Here is a 16,003-nt window from a genome sequence, read left to right on the forward strand (position 1 = left end):
AATTTTGAGAATAGGGCTCAGATAGGCGTTTCCTTTTAATCTCTTCCTGACCAGTAGGATGTTTCAATATAGACTATTGACCTTATTTATGGGGAGAGTAAAAATAACTTGTCAGTGTTCTGAGTCGCCAAGGGCCAAATAGATGAATCTTCTGGCAAACTCAAAGAGATAAATTGTTTCTTCAACCACCCTGCCATTGGTAACCGTACGGACACTTTTTTGCCTATCATGCTGGTGCCTGAGGCCCAGCGTCAGGTCAGATGCTGAAGAAGGAAGGAAGCCTGTCAGCAGGGAGTCAGAATGAGTGGGGACTGCAAGCAGTGATCTTAGACTGTGCTGCTGCCACTTTCTTAGCTTCCGTTAATACCTTTATGCCCACGATTCCTACTTTTTTATATATTTTTTTGAGATGGAATCTCGCTCTGTAGCCAGGCTGGAGTACAGTGGTGCAATCTCGGCTCACTGCAGCCTCCGCCTCCTGGGTTCAAGTGGTTCTCCTGCCTTAGCCTCCCAAGTAGCTGGGACTACAGGCATGCACCACCATGCCCAGCTAATGTTTGTATTTTTAGTAGAGATGGGGTTTCACCATGTGGGCCAGGATGGTCTCCATCTCTTGACCTCGTGATCCACCCACCTCGCCCTCCCAAAGTGCTGGGATTACAGGCGTGAGCCACTGTGCCCAGCCCCCACGATTCCTTTTTTTACTGCCTCTGTCAGAGACTTGTGTTTCAGCTCCACTCTTGTCATCCCTACCCCTGAATCAAATGTATTTCCCAGCTTTCCTATTAAAAAAAAAAATGCTGTCATTATCTCTTAGCTTGGCCAGACCTGTAGTCATCTTTTTCCTTCTCCCACCTTCCGTTTACTTCAGCAATATTTATTTATTCAAATATTAACAGTGTTTAACCTCAGTTGGTAATTATGGGTGATTTTTATGATTTTTCTTTTAGCTTCTCTGGGTTTTCAAATTTATTTACAAGCATGTACTGCTTTTTTGTTGTTGTTGTTGACTTTTATTTGTAGAAAATTTCCAATATGTAGAAAAGCGGAGTAGTTACAGTGATCCCTCATCGTCCAGCTTCAACAGTTGTCAGGTCACTGCCAATCATAATTGATGTCTGATCCCGCCCACTCTGCCCTAACTGTGTTATTTGAAGCTGGTCCCAGACAATATGTTTTCATCCGTAAACACTTACAAAATGTAATTTGTATCTTCAAATGATGAGGAAATTTTTTATGAAACAACCACACTACCATTGTCAATTTTTTAAATGTTATCAAATATCCAGTTAGGTTCAATTTTATAATTGTCTCCTATTAAAAAAATTATTTATTCAAATTATGATTCTAAGTCCACACATTATATTTAGTTGATATTTCTCTTATGTGTCTTAAAATCTTTAGGTCCCCCCTTCATCTTTTTTCTCCTCTCGCAGTTTATTTGTTGAAGAAATGGGATTGTTTGTCCTGAAGGGCCTATCACATTCTGGATTTTGCTAATTGCATTTCCATAGTGCCTCTTAACTTGTTCTTCTATCTTTTCTAAAAACTGGTAGTTAGATTTAGAAGCTAAACGTAATTGGAGTTTTATTGGTTTTCTCGAAATACATACTAAGGATATTATATACATCCTATTGCATCATATGTGGAGGTATATAGTGTTTGATTAAGACGGGGCAGTGATGTATATGATGGATGTAGGTAGCGATTATCAGTGGCACCTGACAATGCAATACCTCTTAAGTTCAAAACAAAACAGGCCGGGCACAGTGGCTCACGCCTGTAATCCCAGCATTTTGGGAAGCCAAGGCGGGTGGATCACGAGGTCAAGAGTTCAAGACCAGCCTGGCCAAGATGATGAAACCCCATCTCTACTAAAAATACAAAAAAATTCGCCAGGCACGGTGGCAGGTGCCTGTAATCCCAGCTACTCGGGAAGCTAAGGCAGAGTATTGCTTGAACCCGGGAGGTGGAGGTTGCAATCAGCCGAGATCGCACCACTGCACTCCAGCCTGGGCGACACAGGGAGACTCCGTCTCAAAAAACAACAACAACAACAACAACAACAACAACAACAACAACAACAACAAAAAATAGTAATCAGTCTGACCGAATCCTTAGTTCTCATTTTTGTTTCTGCCTCTAACACCACTTATTTCCTCGCCCAACTCTTAAAACAACCTTTTCTTTATTTACTATGTTTGATGACCCTAGACTTTCCTCGTTCCTTCTTACTTCTTCATAGTTGTCTTTGTTTTCTCAACTCTTTACTCTTCTTGCTGATTCATATGAAGGTACTGATTTTATAAGTGGTAATTTCTTCCTTAAGAACATAGCCACATTCATGGTTTCAAACTCTACCATGTTGGCAACTCAAATCTCCATTTGAAAGCTTAAACCTCACCCAGGGTCTGGATTTTGTCACATTCCAAGTTACAAACACAGCAGCACAAAATGTCGGTGAGTCTGTGCCCTGAACTTCTAACCAGGCTGATGCTGTCATCTGGTGGTCACTATGAGAACTAGCTGACCCTACTGGCTCTTCCCTACTCCCCTTCCTTCTTCTTTGTCAGGGGTTAATGTACTTTCTCTGAGCCTAGCCCCTCCACCCCAGTTCCTTTATCTTCTCCTGATTTAGTTAATTCCACCCCTGGCAGCCCTTTATATGTATGGCCCCTTACATATAACCTTCCTTCTGCCTTGTCCGTAACCTGCGGTTTAACTTTCTTCCATCTGCCTGTCTTCCACTTTGTTTCTTGTATTTGTGAGCTTTTCAAAATTCAGTAATGGTTAAGAAGCATGCAAATAAGCTAGTGATGTGCCTATATCAAGGAAGAGCAAGGGTGCTAGTTTGGACAGAATCAGTTTATAAAGTTCATGAAGAACAAATTAATACTAAGTCCTTTTAAATGTACCCAGAAATCTCCTTCAGAATCTTCTGAAAAGTTTCTATTCCTTTCTTAATCTCTTCTAATCAGAGTTGGTTTTCTTCTTCAGCCAAATACCTTCAAAATAGAAGCTGTTTCATGTCAACATGGATTTTTTCTTTTGTTTTACAACCAGCAGGGAAAGAAAGAGTGCAGTTTATGTACTTCTTACCTAAAGAATCTAGTATTCTGTTTTTTAAATCTTAACAGTCTTACAAAGTAAGATGTTCTTCTTGTATAAAAGGAGCCAAGAGGCTCCTTGGCTAAGAAAGTGTCAGTAACAGGCAGGCCATGGATTCAAACCAGGTCAGAATGACTCTAAGCGTCCATCTTTTACTGGGATTGTGCTGTCTCCTAATGTTGTAGTGCTTTTTTTCTTCATGGCTTAATTAAATATGTGGTTTTCCAGCTACTTCTAGGTTAAATTAGATTGTCGTGGACCAGTCTAGCTTAGGAGCCTAGCTAGTATCTTTACCATTATTCCTATGAGAAAACATGTTTTAAACTCGTGTTTTGGCTTACAGAGGAAATTTTGGAACCCATGTTTCTAGTTGTTTGAGTTTGGTCCCAGCTTTTCCAGTTTTTCTCCTGACATTTCAGTTCCTATTTCAGCTTCCCCATGTGTTAGAGGTATCACTATTTCTGTTTTTCTAAGCTAGCAACCTTGGAATCATAATCATCTTGTCTTGCGTCTTTGTGAACTGTGTACACAATCTGTCACTCAAGCTTGTCATTTTTCGTTGAAACTCACTTTCAGTTTTGTCCCATACTCTTCCATTCCCACGGTGGCCACACTGGGCTCCGAAGACTTCTCACCTCCTTCCTTCCCTCTCTGTTCCCCTCCTTTTTTTAACCTTCTCTCCTTCCAGGAACAGCCACCGAGCACCCAACCCGACCCAGAGATTTTTCTAGGCACTTAAGAGTGCCAGCTCTGATACTAATTATCTGTGAAGACTCAAGAAAGTCACCATCTTTGTCTCTTAAATGGGATTAATTATACTTGCCTTATCTCAAGAGGGGCTTACTCTGAGGAACTAAAGAATGTGTACATAAAAGTATAAAACAAACTGAATGTAGAAGAAAATGTGAAGGAAATACATACAGACTTACGGTGGCATTATATTGCAGTGTGTGACTCAGGATTGAGAGTGAAAAGTAATAACCTTTGAACAAATAAATCATAAATGATCTGCAGCCCAACTGAAATGTTAATTCTGTTTTACAGACAATGGTACTTGGACTCAACTCTGGTTGGTGTCAGATTATCATGAGCATGGATCCCTTTTTGATTACTTAAACAGATACACAGTTACTGTGGAAGGAATGATAAAACTTGCTCTGTCCACGGCGAGCGGTCTTGCCCATCTTCACATGGAGATTGTTGGTACCCAAGGTAATTCTATAAGCAGTTCTATTATTTAAGCTTTAAATTTTCATAAATAATGTCTATGAAAATAGAAGGTGGAGGCCAGGCCTGGTGGCTCACGCCTATAATCCCAGCACTTTGGGAGGCTGAGGTGGGCAGATCGCCTGATCTCAGGAGTTCATGGCCAGCCTGGGCAACGTGACAAAACCCCATCTCTACCAACATACAAAAAATTAGTCGGGTATGGTGGCGTGCACCTCAGGGGGCTGAAGTAGGAGGATTACCTGAGCCTGGGAGGTAGAAGCTGCAGTGAGCAGACGTCATGCCACTGCACTCCCACCTGGGTAATAGAGTGAGACCCTGTCTCAGAAAAAAAAAGAAAAAGAAAGAAAACAGTGGGTGGCTTAACTGGAGATATTTAAAACAAATTTTTTAGATGAGAACATTTTATCTTTCAGTTCAAAATTTCAAGTAGAGCTAGGAATCTGGAAATTTGTTCAGAGATTCTCTAATCATTGTAACAAAACTGATTTTTTTTTTTTTTTGAGTTCTCAAAAGTAGCATTCAATCTTATGATTTTTGAGGATCTCAGTTTCAGAATTCAGGTCCAAGTGAATATATTTTTATGTATAGTATCAAATGAAGTGTGAAAGTGCTTTGTAAACATCAGCATGCTATGTAACTGTTATCTGGCCATCTAATAACTATATTTGACCTTGAGATAAGGAGACTGCATGAGATAGTTTTACAGTTGAAAAATTAAATACTCAGTTTTAGTTATGACATTTGTATGCTATAGATTTTGTGCCATGTAGGATTTCAGATGCCAGTATATCTCTCTGCTCTAGCAGTTGTCCACTTGCAACCCAATGGCTCTGCCACTCCCCACTTTACATACAGCATAAGTGCTAGTTCACATCTTTGCTCCATCTTTGTAATTATTATTATTATTGATTGTAACAGTTTTATTGAATTATAATTCACATCATACAGTTCACCCACTTAAAGTGTAAAATTCAGTGGTTTTTAGAATACTCAGAGTTGTACAGCCAACAAACACTACAGTCAATTTTAGAATATCTTCACTCCAAAGAGAAACCCTATAGCCACTAGCAGTCACTCCCTTTTCCTCCCAAACTCCTTAGCCCTAGGCAACAACTGCTCCTTTTTGTCTATAGATTTGCTTATTCTGCACATTTTATATAAATGAATCATACAATATGTGGTCTTTTGTGACTAGCTTCTTTCACTTAGCATGTTTTCAAGGTTCATTTATGTTGTAGCATGTATGAGTACTTCAGTCATTTTGATGGCTAAGAGAATACTTCAGTGTATGGATATGCCATATGTCATGTATCCATTCATTGATGGACATTTGGTTTGTTTCTTCTTTTGGCCATTGTAGCTAATGCTGCAGTGAACATTTGTGTACAAGTTGTATGTAGTTTCATGTTTTCAGTTACCTTGGGTATATACCTAGGAGCTGAATTACTGTATCATATGATAACTCTATTTAATGGTTTGAAGAACTGCCATACTGTTTTCTTAAAGTGCCTGAACCATTTTACATTCCTGCCAGCAGTGTATGAAGGTTCCAAGTTTTCCACGTTATAATTATTATTTTTTAATAACATTTTCTAGTGGTTAGCATCAAAGATAATATACTTAATACTGAGTACATTGCAGTTGATAGGGAAGTGATGATCTACATGCTTGGTTCCTGGGCTGCTGGAATATCAGTCTATGGCTGAGTTTCTTAAAAAGAATTCATAAGGCACCAACAGATAAACTGATAACTTTTTTTTGCCCCAGTCTTTGAGTTGTTCATCTTTTAAAGCATGTTATTGTCCACATTTTCTTTAAAGAAATATAATTTCATTGACTTTTGGTGTAGTGATTCACTTGAGTTTAATAATGCCATAAGTATTGTAGGTCATGTGGGCTGAAATGCTTTGATAATTTGGGTTAGGAGAAGAGACTTTTGAACCTAAAGATGTGAGTCGTGATTGGTATTACCTTTTAAGCAGTCATGTTTAATTTTTGATTCTTTAGGAAAGCCAGCCATTGCTCATAGAGATTTGAAATCAAAGAATATCTTGGTAAAGAAGAATGGAACTTGCTGTATTGCAGACTTAGGACTGGCAGTAAGACATGATTCAGCCACAGATACCATTGATATTGCTCCAAACCACAGAGTGGGAACAAAAAGGTATACTTTTGAACAACTATATTTAATATCTTCTGAAATCACCTTTTTTCCCTTCTCTTTCATATATACATATCATTGCTGGAACTCAGCTTAAACTTGCACTTTATTAGATTGCCAACAGGCAAGAAGATCTCATGGTCTTACCTGCTCTGAAGCCAAAGTTACCTGACTTAAAAAGATGCCTGCTGATGAAAGCTTGCCCTTTCAGAAAATTTCATTAGGCATGTTAATTATAATAACAGTAGTAACTAACGTTTTTAGGGCACCTACTATGTGCCAGTCGTCTAATAGGTCTTTTACATATATTACCTCATTTAATCCCTTCTCAAATACTGGGCAGTAGCTAGCCCTGCTATTTTCATATTTCAGTTCCTAAAAATATGACTTTCTTGCTTTCTTAGAACTTTTGCACATGCTGTCTCCTGGAGCATACTTTACCCTACTGTTTCTCAGCCTCATACCCACTGTAGGAAGTTTTTTCTAGTCCTCAAAAATCTTAGGAGTCCCTGCCAGGGACTGTCATAGCACAGTGAACTGGGACCATTGAGGCACTCATGCATTATGTTGTAACTGTTTATTTATTTGCCTGTATATTCTATTAGGTGCAAGCTGCTTGAGAGCAGCCTTGTATTCCCAGCATCCATCACAGTGCCTAATACATGGTAGATCCTCAGTAGATATTTGTTGAGTCCATGAGTCTTCAAAAGAACTTAATTAGGTAGGTGTTATTACCCTTAATTCACAGATGAGGAAACCACCTTGAAGAGGTTAAATAATATGGCCAGCTTCATGTGGATGATAAGCCAAAGAGCTGAGATTTGAACCTGGGCATTTCTGACCCAAACCCCTTATCACATGCTGTCACAGCATTTCTTCAAACTACTGCCTTGGCCTTGGAGACGGCCGGAGAGCCGGCAGCATTAGTCTATTCAAATTGCATGTATAATTTTGAGATTTCTGGATTCCCTGGGGACTCTCAATTTTCCCATCCAAGTACTAACCAGACCCGACCCTGCTTAGCTTCTGAGATCAGATGAGATCGGGCGCGTTTCGGGTGGTATGGCCATAGACGACTCTCAATTCTCAACCAGCTAAGGGGTCCTTGTCAGTGGTTGCTGTAGGTCTCTGTGGGTCCTGACCCATAATTTTAGTAGGTTTTTGAAGCTTCAGTATGAGGACTGGCATTCGTTTGTATCATTTTTTTCCCTGGAGTATATTCGTGCCCTTCCTTTCATCCTCAGTGAGAAGACTTCTAGATTAAAATGCATGGTTTCTACCTAGTACGTGTATAGGTGGTGTATATTAGGACACCTTTAACAGTCACAGTTGTTACATACGTCTTTCATTGGAAACCAAGATCATGAGGCAGATAGCGTGAAACTGCTATTTTAGCATTTTGTGGGATTTAGTTGACATCATTAATATGCAAACCAGTGTGGATGTTTAATATTTTTGTTGAGTCTAATATTTGTTATGTAATATTGTGTGCATATGTCTATGAATAGAGAAATGTCTGAAAGGATGTTCATCCAAATGTGGCAATAAGGGGATGATTTTCAAAGTTCTTTTTGCAAATTTTTTTTAGGTACATGGCCCCTGAAGTTCTTGATGATTCCATAAATATGAAACATTTTGAATCCTTCAAACGTGCTGACATCTATGCAATGGGCTTAGTATTCTGGGAAATTGCTCGACGATGTTCCATTGGTGGTAAATTGCTCCCCTCTCCCCCAACAGTTTGTCATGAGCAGAAGTTGTTCAAGAATTGTCTTCTTTTTTTAATTGAATGAAATTATGTACAATCCATTACCTGAAACAGGATGTCACCGAGTGCCAGAGAAAACAAAGGCGATGAAACCTTTGGGAGGGAACAGTGCCATGGTGTGCACATGCACAGCTCTAGCCTAGTGTATTCTCTTCCTGTTTCCATTTGAATCTTGAGACTCATCAGAACCCAACCCCTTGTTATATTGGAATATAGTTCTTTAGAATGGACAGCTGCTTGAGAGGCTCACCTAGGAAGCTGTTTGTAGCATGTACCTGGGTGTCAAACTTATTTTTTTTCTTTGGATTGTGGTTATTTTCTCCAACTTGATAGTTATAGATTACATACACAGAATACAATTATGTTACCATTGTGTTGTTTTCCAGAGTTACTTTGTTTTAACTTCTAGCTTTTTAGATGGAGTACTTTTAATGTTTACTCAGGAAACAGTCTCTTAGGCTTGGGGACCTAGACTTGGCTGAGACCTAGTGCCTTAGGTTTTTGAAGCAGTAAGGGACAGAGTATTTCTCTGTATTGTAGTAAATAGGATATATTATTGACAGATGCAAGTAGAGAAAGGGACTTGGCACCTTAAACTTGCCTCGTAGGATTCAAGTCTCACTGATAGGGTATATATATCCCTGTGCAAGTGAGAGCCTATGCACTTACAAAATAGAATCTCATTTGCTGCACAGTAGGGTTCTAGGGGAAAATGTCAATCTGGTCATCACAGCTCATAGTTTACTGTCATTTCAAATAGGCTTTATTGATCTCATGGCAATACTTAGTTTCAAGGTGTGGGTGGAATATCAACTCAGGGAAATGGCTTGTGGATACAGATGTAGATGAGATAGAGAAAGCTGTAATCTCTATTCCACATACCTACTTTAGTAATGAAACACTGTAATAGGTCTCTCAGGTGATCTTTTTAATGCTTTGGCATTAGCTGAATAAATTGATCAAAATTTAATTTTTTTTTAAACTGATACAGGAATTCATGAAGATTACCAACTGCCTTATTATGATCTTGTACCTTCTGACCCATCAGTTGAAGAAATGAGAAAAGTTGTTTGTGAACAGAAGTTAAGGCCAAATATCCCAAACAGATGGCAGAGCTGTGAAGTGAGTATTTCTTTTTGATATTAGGCAATTTTCTAAACTGCTTCTGCTTAGTAAGCAAAAGTTTGCTACTTTTCTTTAAGGAAAACTTTAAGAATTTTCTTTTTCATAGCAGTCAAACCAATGTGTAGAAACAGAATAATTTGGTTTTCATATGCAATTGTAAGCACATTGAAAGGGCCATGGAACATTTGCAGTGGCCTTTAGTGTATCAGAACATAGTTTAGATCTGCTGGGCAAACTAAGGCACATACTTTTTAAATGAATGCCTCCCTTCAGCCAGGGCAACCCAGAATAGTAGACAGTTACTGGACAGGAATGAGGAGACCTGTATTCTAGACCAGCCTGGCTACCATTTTGAGGGTCTGACTTTGAACAAATCACTGTAGTTCTCTGGACCTTAATATCCCTTTGTAAGGTGAGGAACTCAGATAAGGTGATTACAAAGATGTTTCAAATGATTTTCCATTTTATTCATCTGATTGCCCAGATAACCGTTAACCAGGAATTTAGGGAAAATGCTTTTTCCCAGCAGTATCTGAGCTTCTCAACCTCAGCTCTAACAAAAGGTTTTAGAAACATTTTTGTAATTGTAAATTTAAAGATTCGTAAGATGAATTTTATTTAACCTCTCCTTAATTGCTAGCTGTTACTATTATAATATTGGTGAAGCAGGGCATATTCCTCCAGGTTTGAAGATTTGTAGCTTAAAAAGCTGTTCAGTTCAGTAGTTGATTTTACATCTTAAAACTATTTTAGGACTCAGCAGAACCTCTGATAAGCAAGAGAGCTTGCTGCCTCCAACAAAATCACGTCTCCAGGCCCAAATAAAATGTATTTCAGCATGCTTAAGGAATTTGCATGTGACATAGTTTAACAAATGAGAGTGCTGCTAGATTTTGTCTTTTAGAAATTTGATCTACTTGGGAGGCTGAAGTGGGAGGATTGCTGGAGCCTGAGAGGTCAAGGCTGCAGTGAGCTGAGGGCATGCCATTGCATTCCACTTTGGGCAGCAGAGTGAGACCCTGTCTCAAAAAAAAAAAAAAGGAAAGAAAAATTTGATCTGGATACTTCAAAGTACAAACTTAAAATTTCAGTGTGAGGTCAGATTTCTTCTTTGCTTTGCCCAGCTCTGGTTTAGGATTCGGCCTTTTCAGGTTTGCTAAGTGAGTCACTCTTTGTCCACCTGCTTTCCAGCACTGGCACCAGTACCCTATTGATGGAAATTTATGTAATTTCTACTCATTTGCTATTACAAATAATGCTTAAACAACAAGTGTATATGTCATTTAAAAAGAAAATTTACCGGTAAAAATTCGTATCCAGACCAATGGAAAATGGTGCATGGCATTAATTTTTTTTTTATATTTTCTTGTAGGCCTTGAGAGTAATGGCTAAAATTATGAGAGAATGTTGGTATGCCAATGGAGCAGCTAGGCTTACAGCATTGCGGATTAAGAAAACATTATCACAACTCAGTCAACAGGAAGGCATCAAAATGTAATTCTACAGCTTTGCCTGAACTCTACTTTTTTCTTCAGATCTGCTCCTGGGTTTTAATTTGGGAGGTCAATTGTTCTACCTCACTGAGAGGGAACAGAAGGATGTTGCTTCCTTTTGCAGCAGTGTAATAAAGTCAATTAAAAACTTCCCAGGATTTCTTTGGACCCAGGAAACAGCCATGTGGGTCCTTTCTGTGCACTATGAACGCTTCTTTCCCAGGACAGTTACAAAATGTTGTGTAGTCTACCTTTATTTTTTATTAACAAAACTTGTTTTTTAAAAAGATGATTGCTGGTCTTAACTTTAGGTAACTCTGCTGTGCTGGAGATCATCTTTAAGGGCAAAGGAGTTGGATTGCTGAATTATAATGAAACATTTCTTATTACTGAAGAAAGTGATTTACTCCTGGTTAGTACATTCTCAGAGGATTCTGAACCACTAGAGTTTCCTTGATTCAGACTTTGAATGTACTGTTCTATAGTTTTTCAGGATCTTAAAACTAACACTTATAAAACTCTTATCTTGAGTCTAAAAATGACCTCATATAGTAGTGAGGAACATAATTTATGCAATAGTATTTTGTATACTATTATTGTTCTTTCACTTATTCAGAACATTACATGCCTTCAGAATGGGATTGTACTATACCAGTAAGTGCCACTTCTGTGTCTTTCTAATGGAAATGAGTAGAATTGCTGAAAGTCTCTGTGTTAAAACCTATAGTGTTTGAATTCAAAAAGCTTATTTATCTGGGTAACCCAAACTTTTCCTGTTTTGTTTTTTGGAAGAGTTTTTGTGGTATGTCATTTGGTATTCTATTTTGAAAATGCCTTTCTCCTACCAAAATGTGCTTAAGCCACTAAAGAAATGAAGTGGCATTAATTAGTAAATTGTTAGCATGGTCATGTTTGAATATTCTCACATCAAGCTTTTGCATTTTAATTGTGTTGTCTAAGTATACTTTTAAAAAATCAAGTGGCACTCTAGATGCTTATAGTACTTTAATATTTGTAGCATAAAGACTAATTTTTCTAAAAGGGAAAGTTTGTCTAGCTGCTTGTGAAAAGTTATGTGGTATTCTGTAAGCCATTTTTTTCTTTATCTGTTCAAAGACAGTGTTATTTTTTTAAGACATGAATTACATTTAAAATTAGAATATGGTTAATATTAAATAATAGGCCTTTTTCTAGGAAGGCAAAGGTAGTTAATAATTTGAATAGGTAACAGATGTGCAAGAAAGTCACATTTGTTATGTATGTAGGAGTAAACGTTCGGTGGATCCTCTGTCTTTGTAACTGAGGTTAGAGCTAGTGTGGTTTTGAGGTATCACTACACTTTGAGGAAGGCAGCTTTTAATTCAGTGTTTCCTTATGTGTGCATACATTGCAATTGCTTACTTTACATGTAATTTATGTAATGCATTCAGTGCACCCTTGATACTTGGGAGAGGTGGTAGCTAAAGAACATTCTGAGTATAGGTTTTTCTCCATTTACAGATGTCTTTGGTCAAATATTGAAAGCAAACTTGTCATGATCTTCTCACATTAAGTTGAAATTAGCTTATAATAACTGGTTTTTACTTCCAATGCTATGAAGTCTCTGCAGGGCTTTTACAGTTTTCGAAGTCCTTTTATCACTGTGATCTTATTCTGAGGGGAGAAAAAACTATCATAGCTGTGAGGCAAGACTTCGACTTCATAGTGCTATCAGTTCCCCGATACAGGGTCAGAGTAACCCATACAGTATTTTGGTCAGGAAGAGAAAGTGGCCATTTACACTGAATGAGTTGCATTCTGATAATGTCTTATCTCTTATATGTAGAATAAATTTGAAAGACTATTTGGTCTTAAAACCAAAGTAATTTTAGAATGAGTGACATATTACATAGGAATTTAGTGTCAATTTCATGTGTTTAAAAACATCATGGGAAAAATGCTTAGAGGTTACTATTTTGACTACAAAGTTGAGTTTTTTTCTGTAGATACCATAATTTCATTGAAGCAAATGAATGGGTTTGAGAGGTTTGTTTTTATAGTTGTGTTGTATTACTTGTTTAATAATAATCTCTAATTCTGTGATCAGGTACTTTTTTTGTGGGGTTTTTTGTTTTTTGTTTTTCCTGGGCCATTTCTAAGCCTACCAGATCTGCTTTATGAAATCCAGGGGACCAATGCATTTTATCACTAAAACTATTTTTATATAATTTTAAGAATATACCAAAAGTTGTCTGATTTAAAGTTATAATACATGATTTCTCACTTTCATGTAAGATTATCCACTTTTGCTGAAGATATTTTTTACTGAATCAAAGATTGAGTTACAATTATACTTTTCTTACCTAAGTGGATAAACTGTACTTCTGATGAATCAGGGAATTTTTTTAAAGTTGGAGTTTAGTTCTAAATTGACTCTACATATTACTGCAGTTAATTCCTTTTTTGGCTAGGGATGGTTTGATAAACCACAATTGGCTGATATTGAAAATGAAAGTAACTTAAAAGGTGGGATGGATCATGATTACTGTCGATAACTGCAGATAAATTTGATTAGAGTAATAATTTTGTCATTTAAAAACACAGTCGTTTATACTGCCCATCCTAGGATGCTCACCTTCCAAGATTCAACTTGCCTAAAACATCTTCTAGTAAATTGTGTGTCCATATTCATTTTGTCAGTAGCCAGGAGGAATGGGGACGGAGGAAATACGACTTAGTGGGGCATAGACATCTCTGGTCCATCCTGTCTCCAGCTGTTTCTTGCAACCTGCTCTCCTGCGTGCTGGTCCCTGACACAGAGACCATTGCCTCCCCCACAGCCTTTTGACTGAAGAGCCGCTTTGGAGACGTAGAGTAAAACGGCTGATGGAAGTTGTGGGACCTACTTCCATTTCCTTCAGTCATTAGAGGTGGTAGGGAGGGGTCTCTAAGTTTGGAGATTAAGCAGATGAGGCTTGGGATGCCCCTGCTTTGACTTCGGCCATGGATGAGGAGTGGGATGGCAGCAAGGTGGCTCCTGTGGCAGTGGAGTTGTGTCAGAAACAGTGGCCAGTTGTATCCCCTATAAGACAGGGTAAGGTCTGAAGAGCTGAGCCTGTAATTCTGCTGTAATAATGATAGTGCTCAAGAAGTGCCTTGAGTTGGTGTACAGTGCCATGGCTATCAAGAATCCCAGATTTCAGTTATTACAAACTGTAAGTGGTCACTTGGCGATTTTGTAGTCCATGCATGAGTTACCTTTTTTCTCTATGTCTGAGAACTGTCAGATTAAAACAAGATGGCAAAGAGATCATTAGAGTGCACAACAAAATCACTATCCTGTTAGACACATCATCAAAAGCTTATTTTTATTCTTGCACTGGAAGAATCGTAAGTCAACTGTTTGTTTCTTGACCATGGCAGTGTTCTGGCTCCAAATGGTAGTGATTCCACATAATGGTTCTCTTAACACTGTGGCAGAAAATGCCAACTCAGATATTTTGAGATACTAAGGATTATCTCTGGACATGTACTGCAGCTTCTTGTCTCTGTTTTGGATTACTGGAATACCCATGGGCCCTCTCTCTCAAGAATGCTGGACTTCTAGAACATTATGATGATTGTCAGTACATTAAACTTTTCAATCCCATTATGCAATCTTGTTTGTAAATGTTAACTTTTAAAAATATGGTTAATAGCATTCAACCTGTTTATTACAACTGAGAAGGAACTTCAGTGAATTTGTTTTTATTTTTTAACAAGATTTGTGAACTGAATATCATGAACCATGTTTTGATACCCCTTTTTCACGTTGTGCCAACGGAATGGGGTGTTTGATATTTCTTCATATGTCAAGGAGATGCTTCAAAATGTCAATTGCTTTAAACTTAAATTACCTCTCAAGAGACCAAGGTACATTTACCTCATTGTGTATATAATGTTTAATATTTGTCAGAGCATTCTCCAGGTTTGCAGTTTTATTTCTATAAAGTATGGGTATTATGTTGCTCAGTTACTCAAATGGTACTGTATTGTTTATATTTGTACCCCAAATAACATCATCTGTACTTTCTGTTTTCTGTATTGTATTTGTGCAGAATTCTTTTGGCTTTATCAGTGTAATCTCTGCCCTTTAAGATATGTACAGAAAATTCCATATAAATTTCCATTTAAGTCGAATGATACTGAGAAGCCTGTAAAGAGGAGAAAAAAACATAAGCTGCGTTTCCCCATAAGTTTTTTAAATTGTATATTGTATTTGTAGTAATATTCCAAATGAATGTAAATAGGAAATAGAAGAGTGATGCTTATGTTAAGTCCTAACACTACAGTAGAAGAATGGAAGCAGTGCAAATAAATTACATTTTTCCCAAGTGCCAGTGGCATATTTTAAAATAAAGTGTGTATGTTGGAATGAGTCATGCCATATGTAGTTGCTGTAGATGGCAACTAGAACCTTTGAGTTACAAGAGTCTTTAGAAGTCTTCTAACCCTATCTAGTGGAAGTTAAGATATTATAGCATGTTTGGGGAGTGCCCTCCTGTCTGCAGGTGTGTCTCTGTGCCTGGGGGCTTTTCTCCACATGCTTAGGGGTGTGGGTCTTCCAGTGGGGCATGATGGACCTGTCTACAGGTGAACTCTGTTGCCTTTGGGTCAGCACATTTGTTAGTCTCCTGGGGATGAAAACTTGGCTTACAAGAGAACTGGAAAAATGATGAGATGTGGTCCCCAAACCCTTGACTGACTCTGGGGAGGGGCTTTGTGAGTAGGATTGCTCTCACATTAGAGATAGTTACTTCAATTTGAAGGCTGGATTTAGGGATTTTTTTTTTCCTTATAATAAAGACATCACCAGGATATGAAGCTTTTGTTAAAAGTTGGAAAAAAAGTGAAATTAAAGACATTCCCAGACAAATACTAAGACAATTTGTTGCCTATGGACATCTGCCTTACAAGAAATACTAAATCCTTCACACACAAAATAAATGACACCAGATGGTAACCTGAATCCACAGGATGAAATGAAGAGCACCAGAAATGGTGGATATGTGTACAACTAGAAAAGACTGTATGATTGTATAGCTGCCATAAATTACTACAAATGCCCTGGCTTAAAGCAACACCCATTTATGATCTCAG

The 16,003-nt window shown here is 38.0% G+C and overlaps 1 protein-coding gene across 2 annotated transcripts in view; it reads left to right on the top strand.

Moving 5' to 3' along the window:
* The window catches only part of TGFBR1 (transforming growth factor beta receptor 1), a 46,956-nt gene extending 31,713 nt beyond the window's left edge, over window positions 1-15,243 (top strand). For both annotated transcript variants that reach the window (XM_032164668.2, XM_058445156.1), the window contains exons 5-9: window positions 4,153-4,320; window positions 6,346-6,502; window positions 8,088-8,212; window positions 9,259-9,389; window positions 10,765-15,243. In XM_032164668.2, the coding sequence (XP_032020559.1) occupies window positions 4,153-4,320; window positions 6,346-6,502; window positions 8,088-8,212; window positions 9,259-9,389; window positions 10,765-10,890 (707 nt within the window). In that variant the 3' untranslated portion in view covers window positions 10,891-15,243. The remainder of the gene's footprint in view (window positions 1-4,152; window positions 4,321-6,345; window positions 6,503-8,087; window positions 8,213-9,258; window positions 9,390-10,764) is intronic.
* The last annotated feature ends 760 nt before the right edge of the window (window positions 15,244-16,003 follow it).

The sequence above is a fragment of the Hylobates moloch genome, unplaced genomic scaffold, assembly GCF_009828535.3.
Source record: "Hylobates moloch isolate HMO894 unplaced genomic scaffold, HMol_V3 SCAFFOLD_10, whole genome shotgun sequence".
NCBI lineage: Eukaryota > Metazoa > Chordata > Mammalia > Primates > Hylobatidae > Hylobates > Hylobates moloch.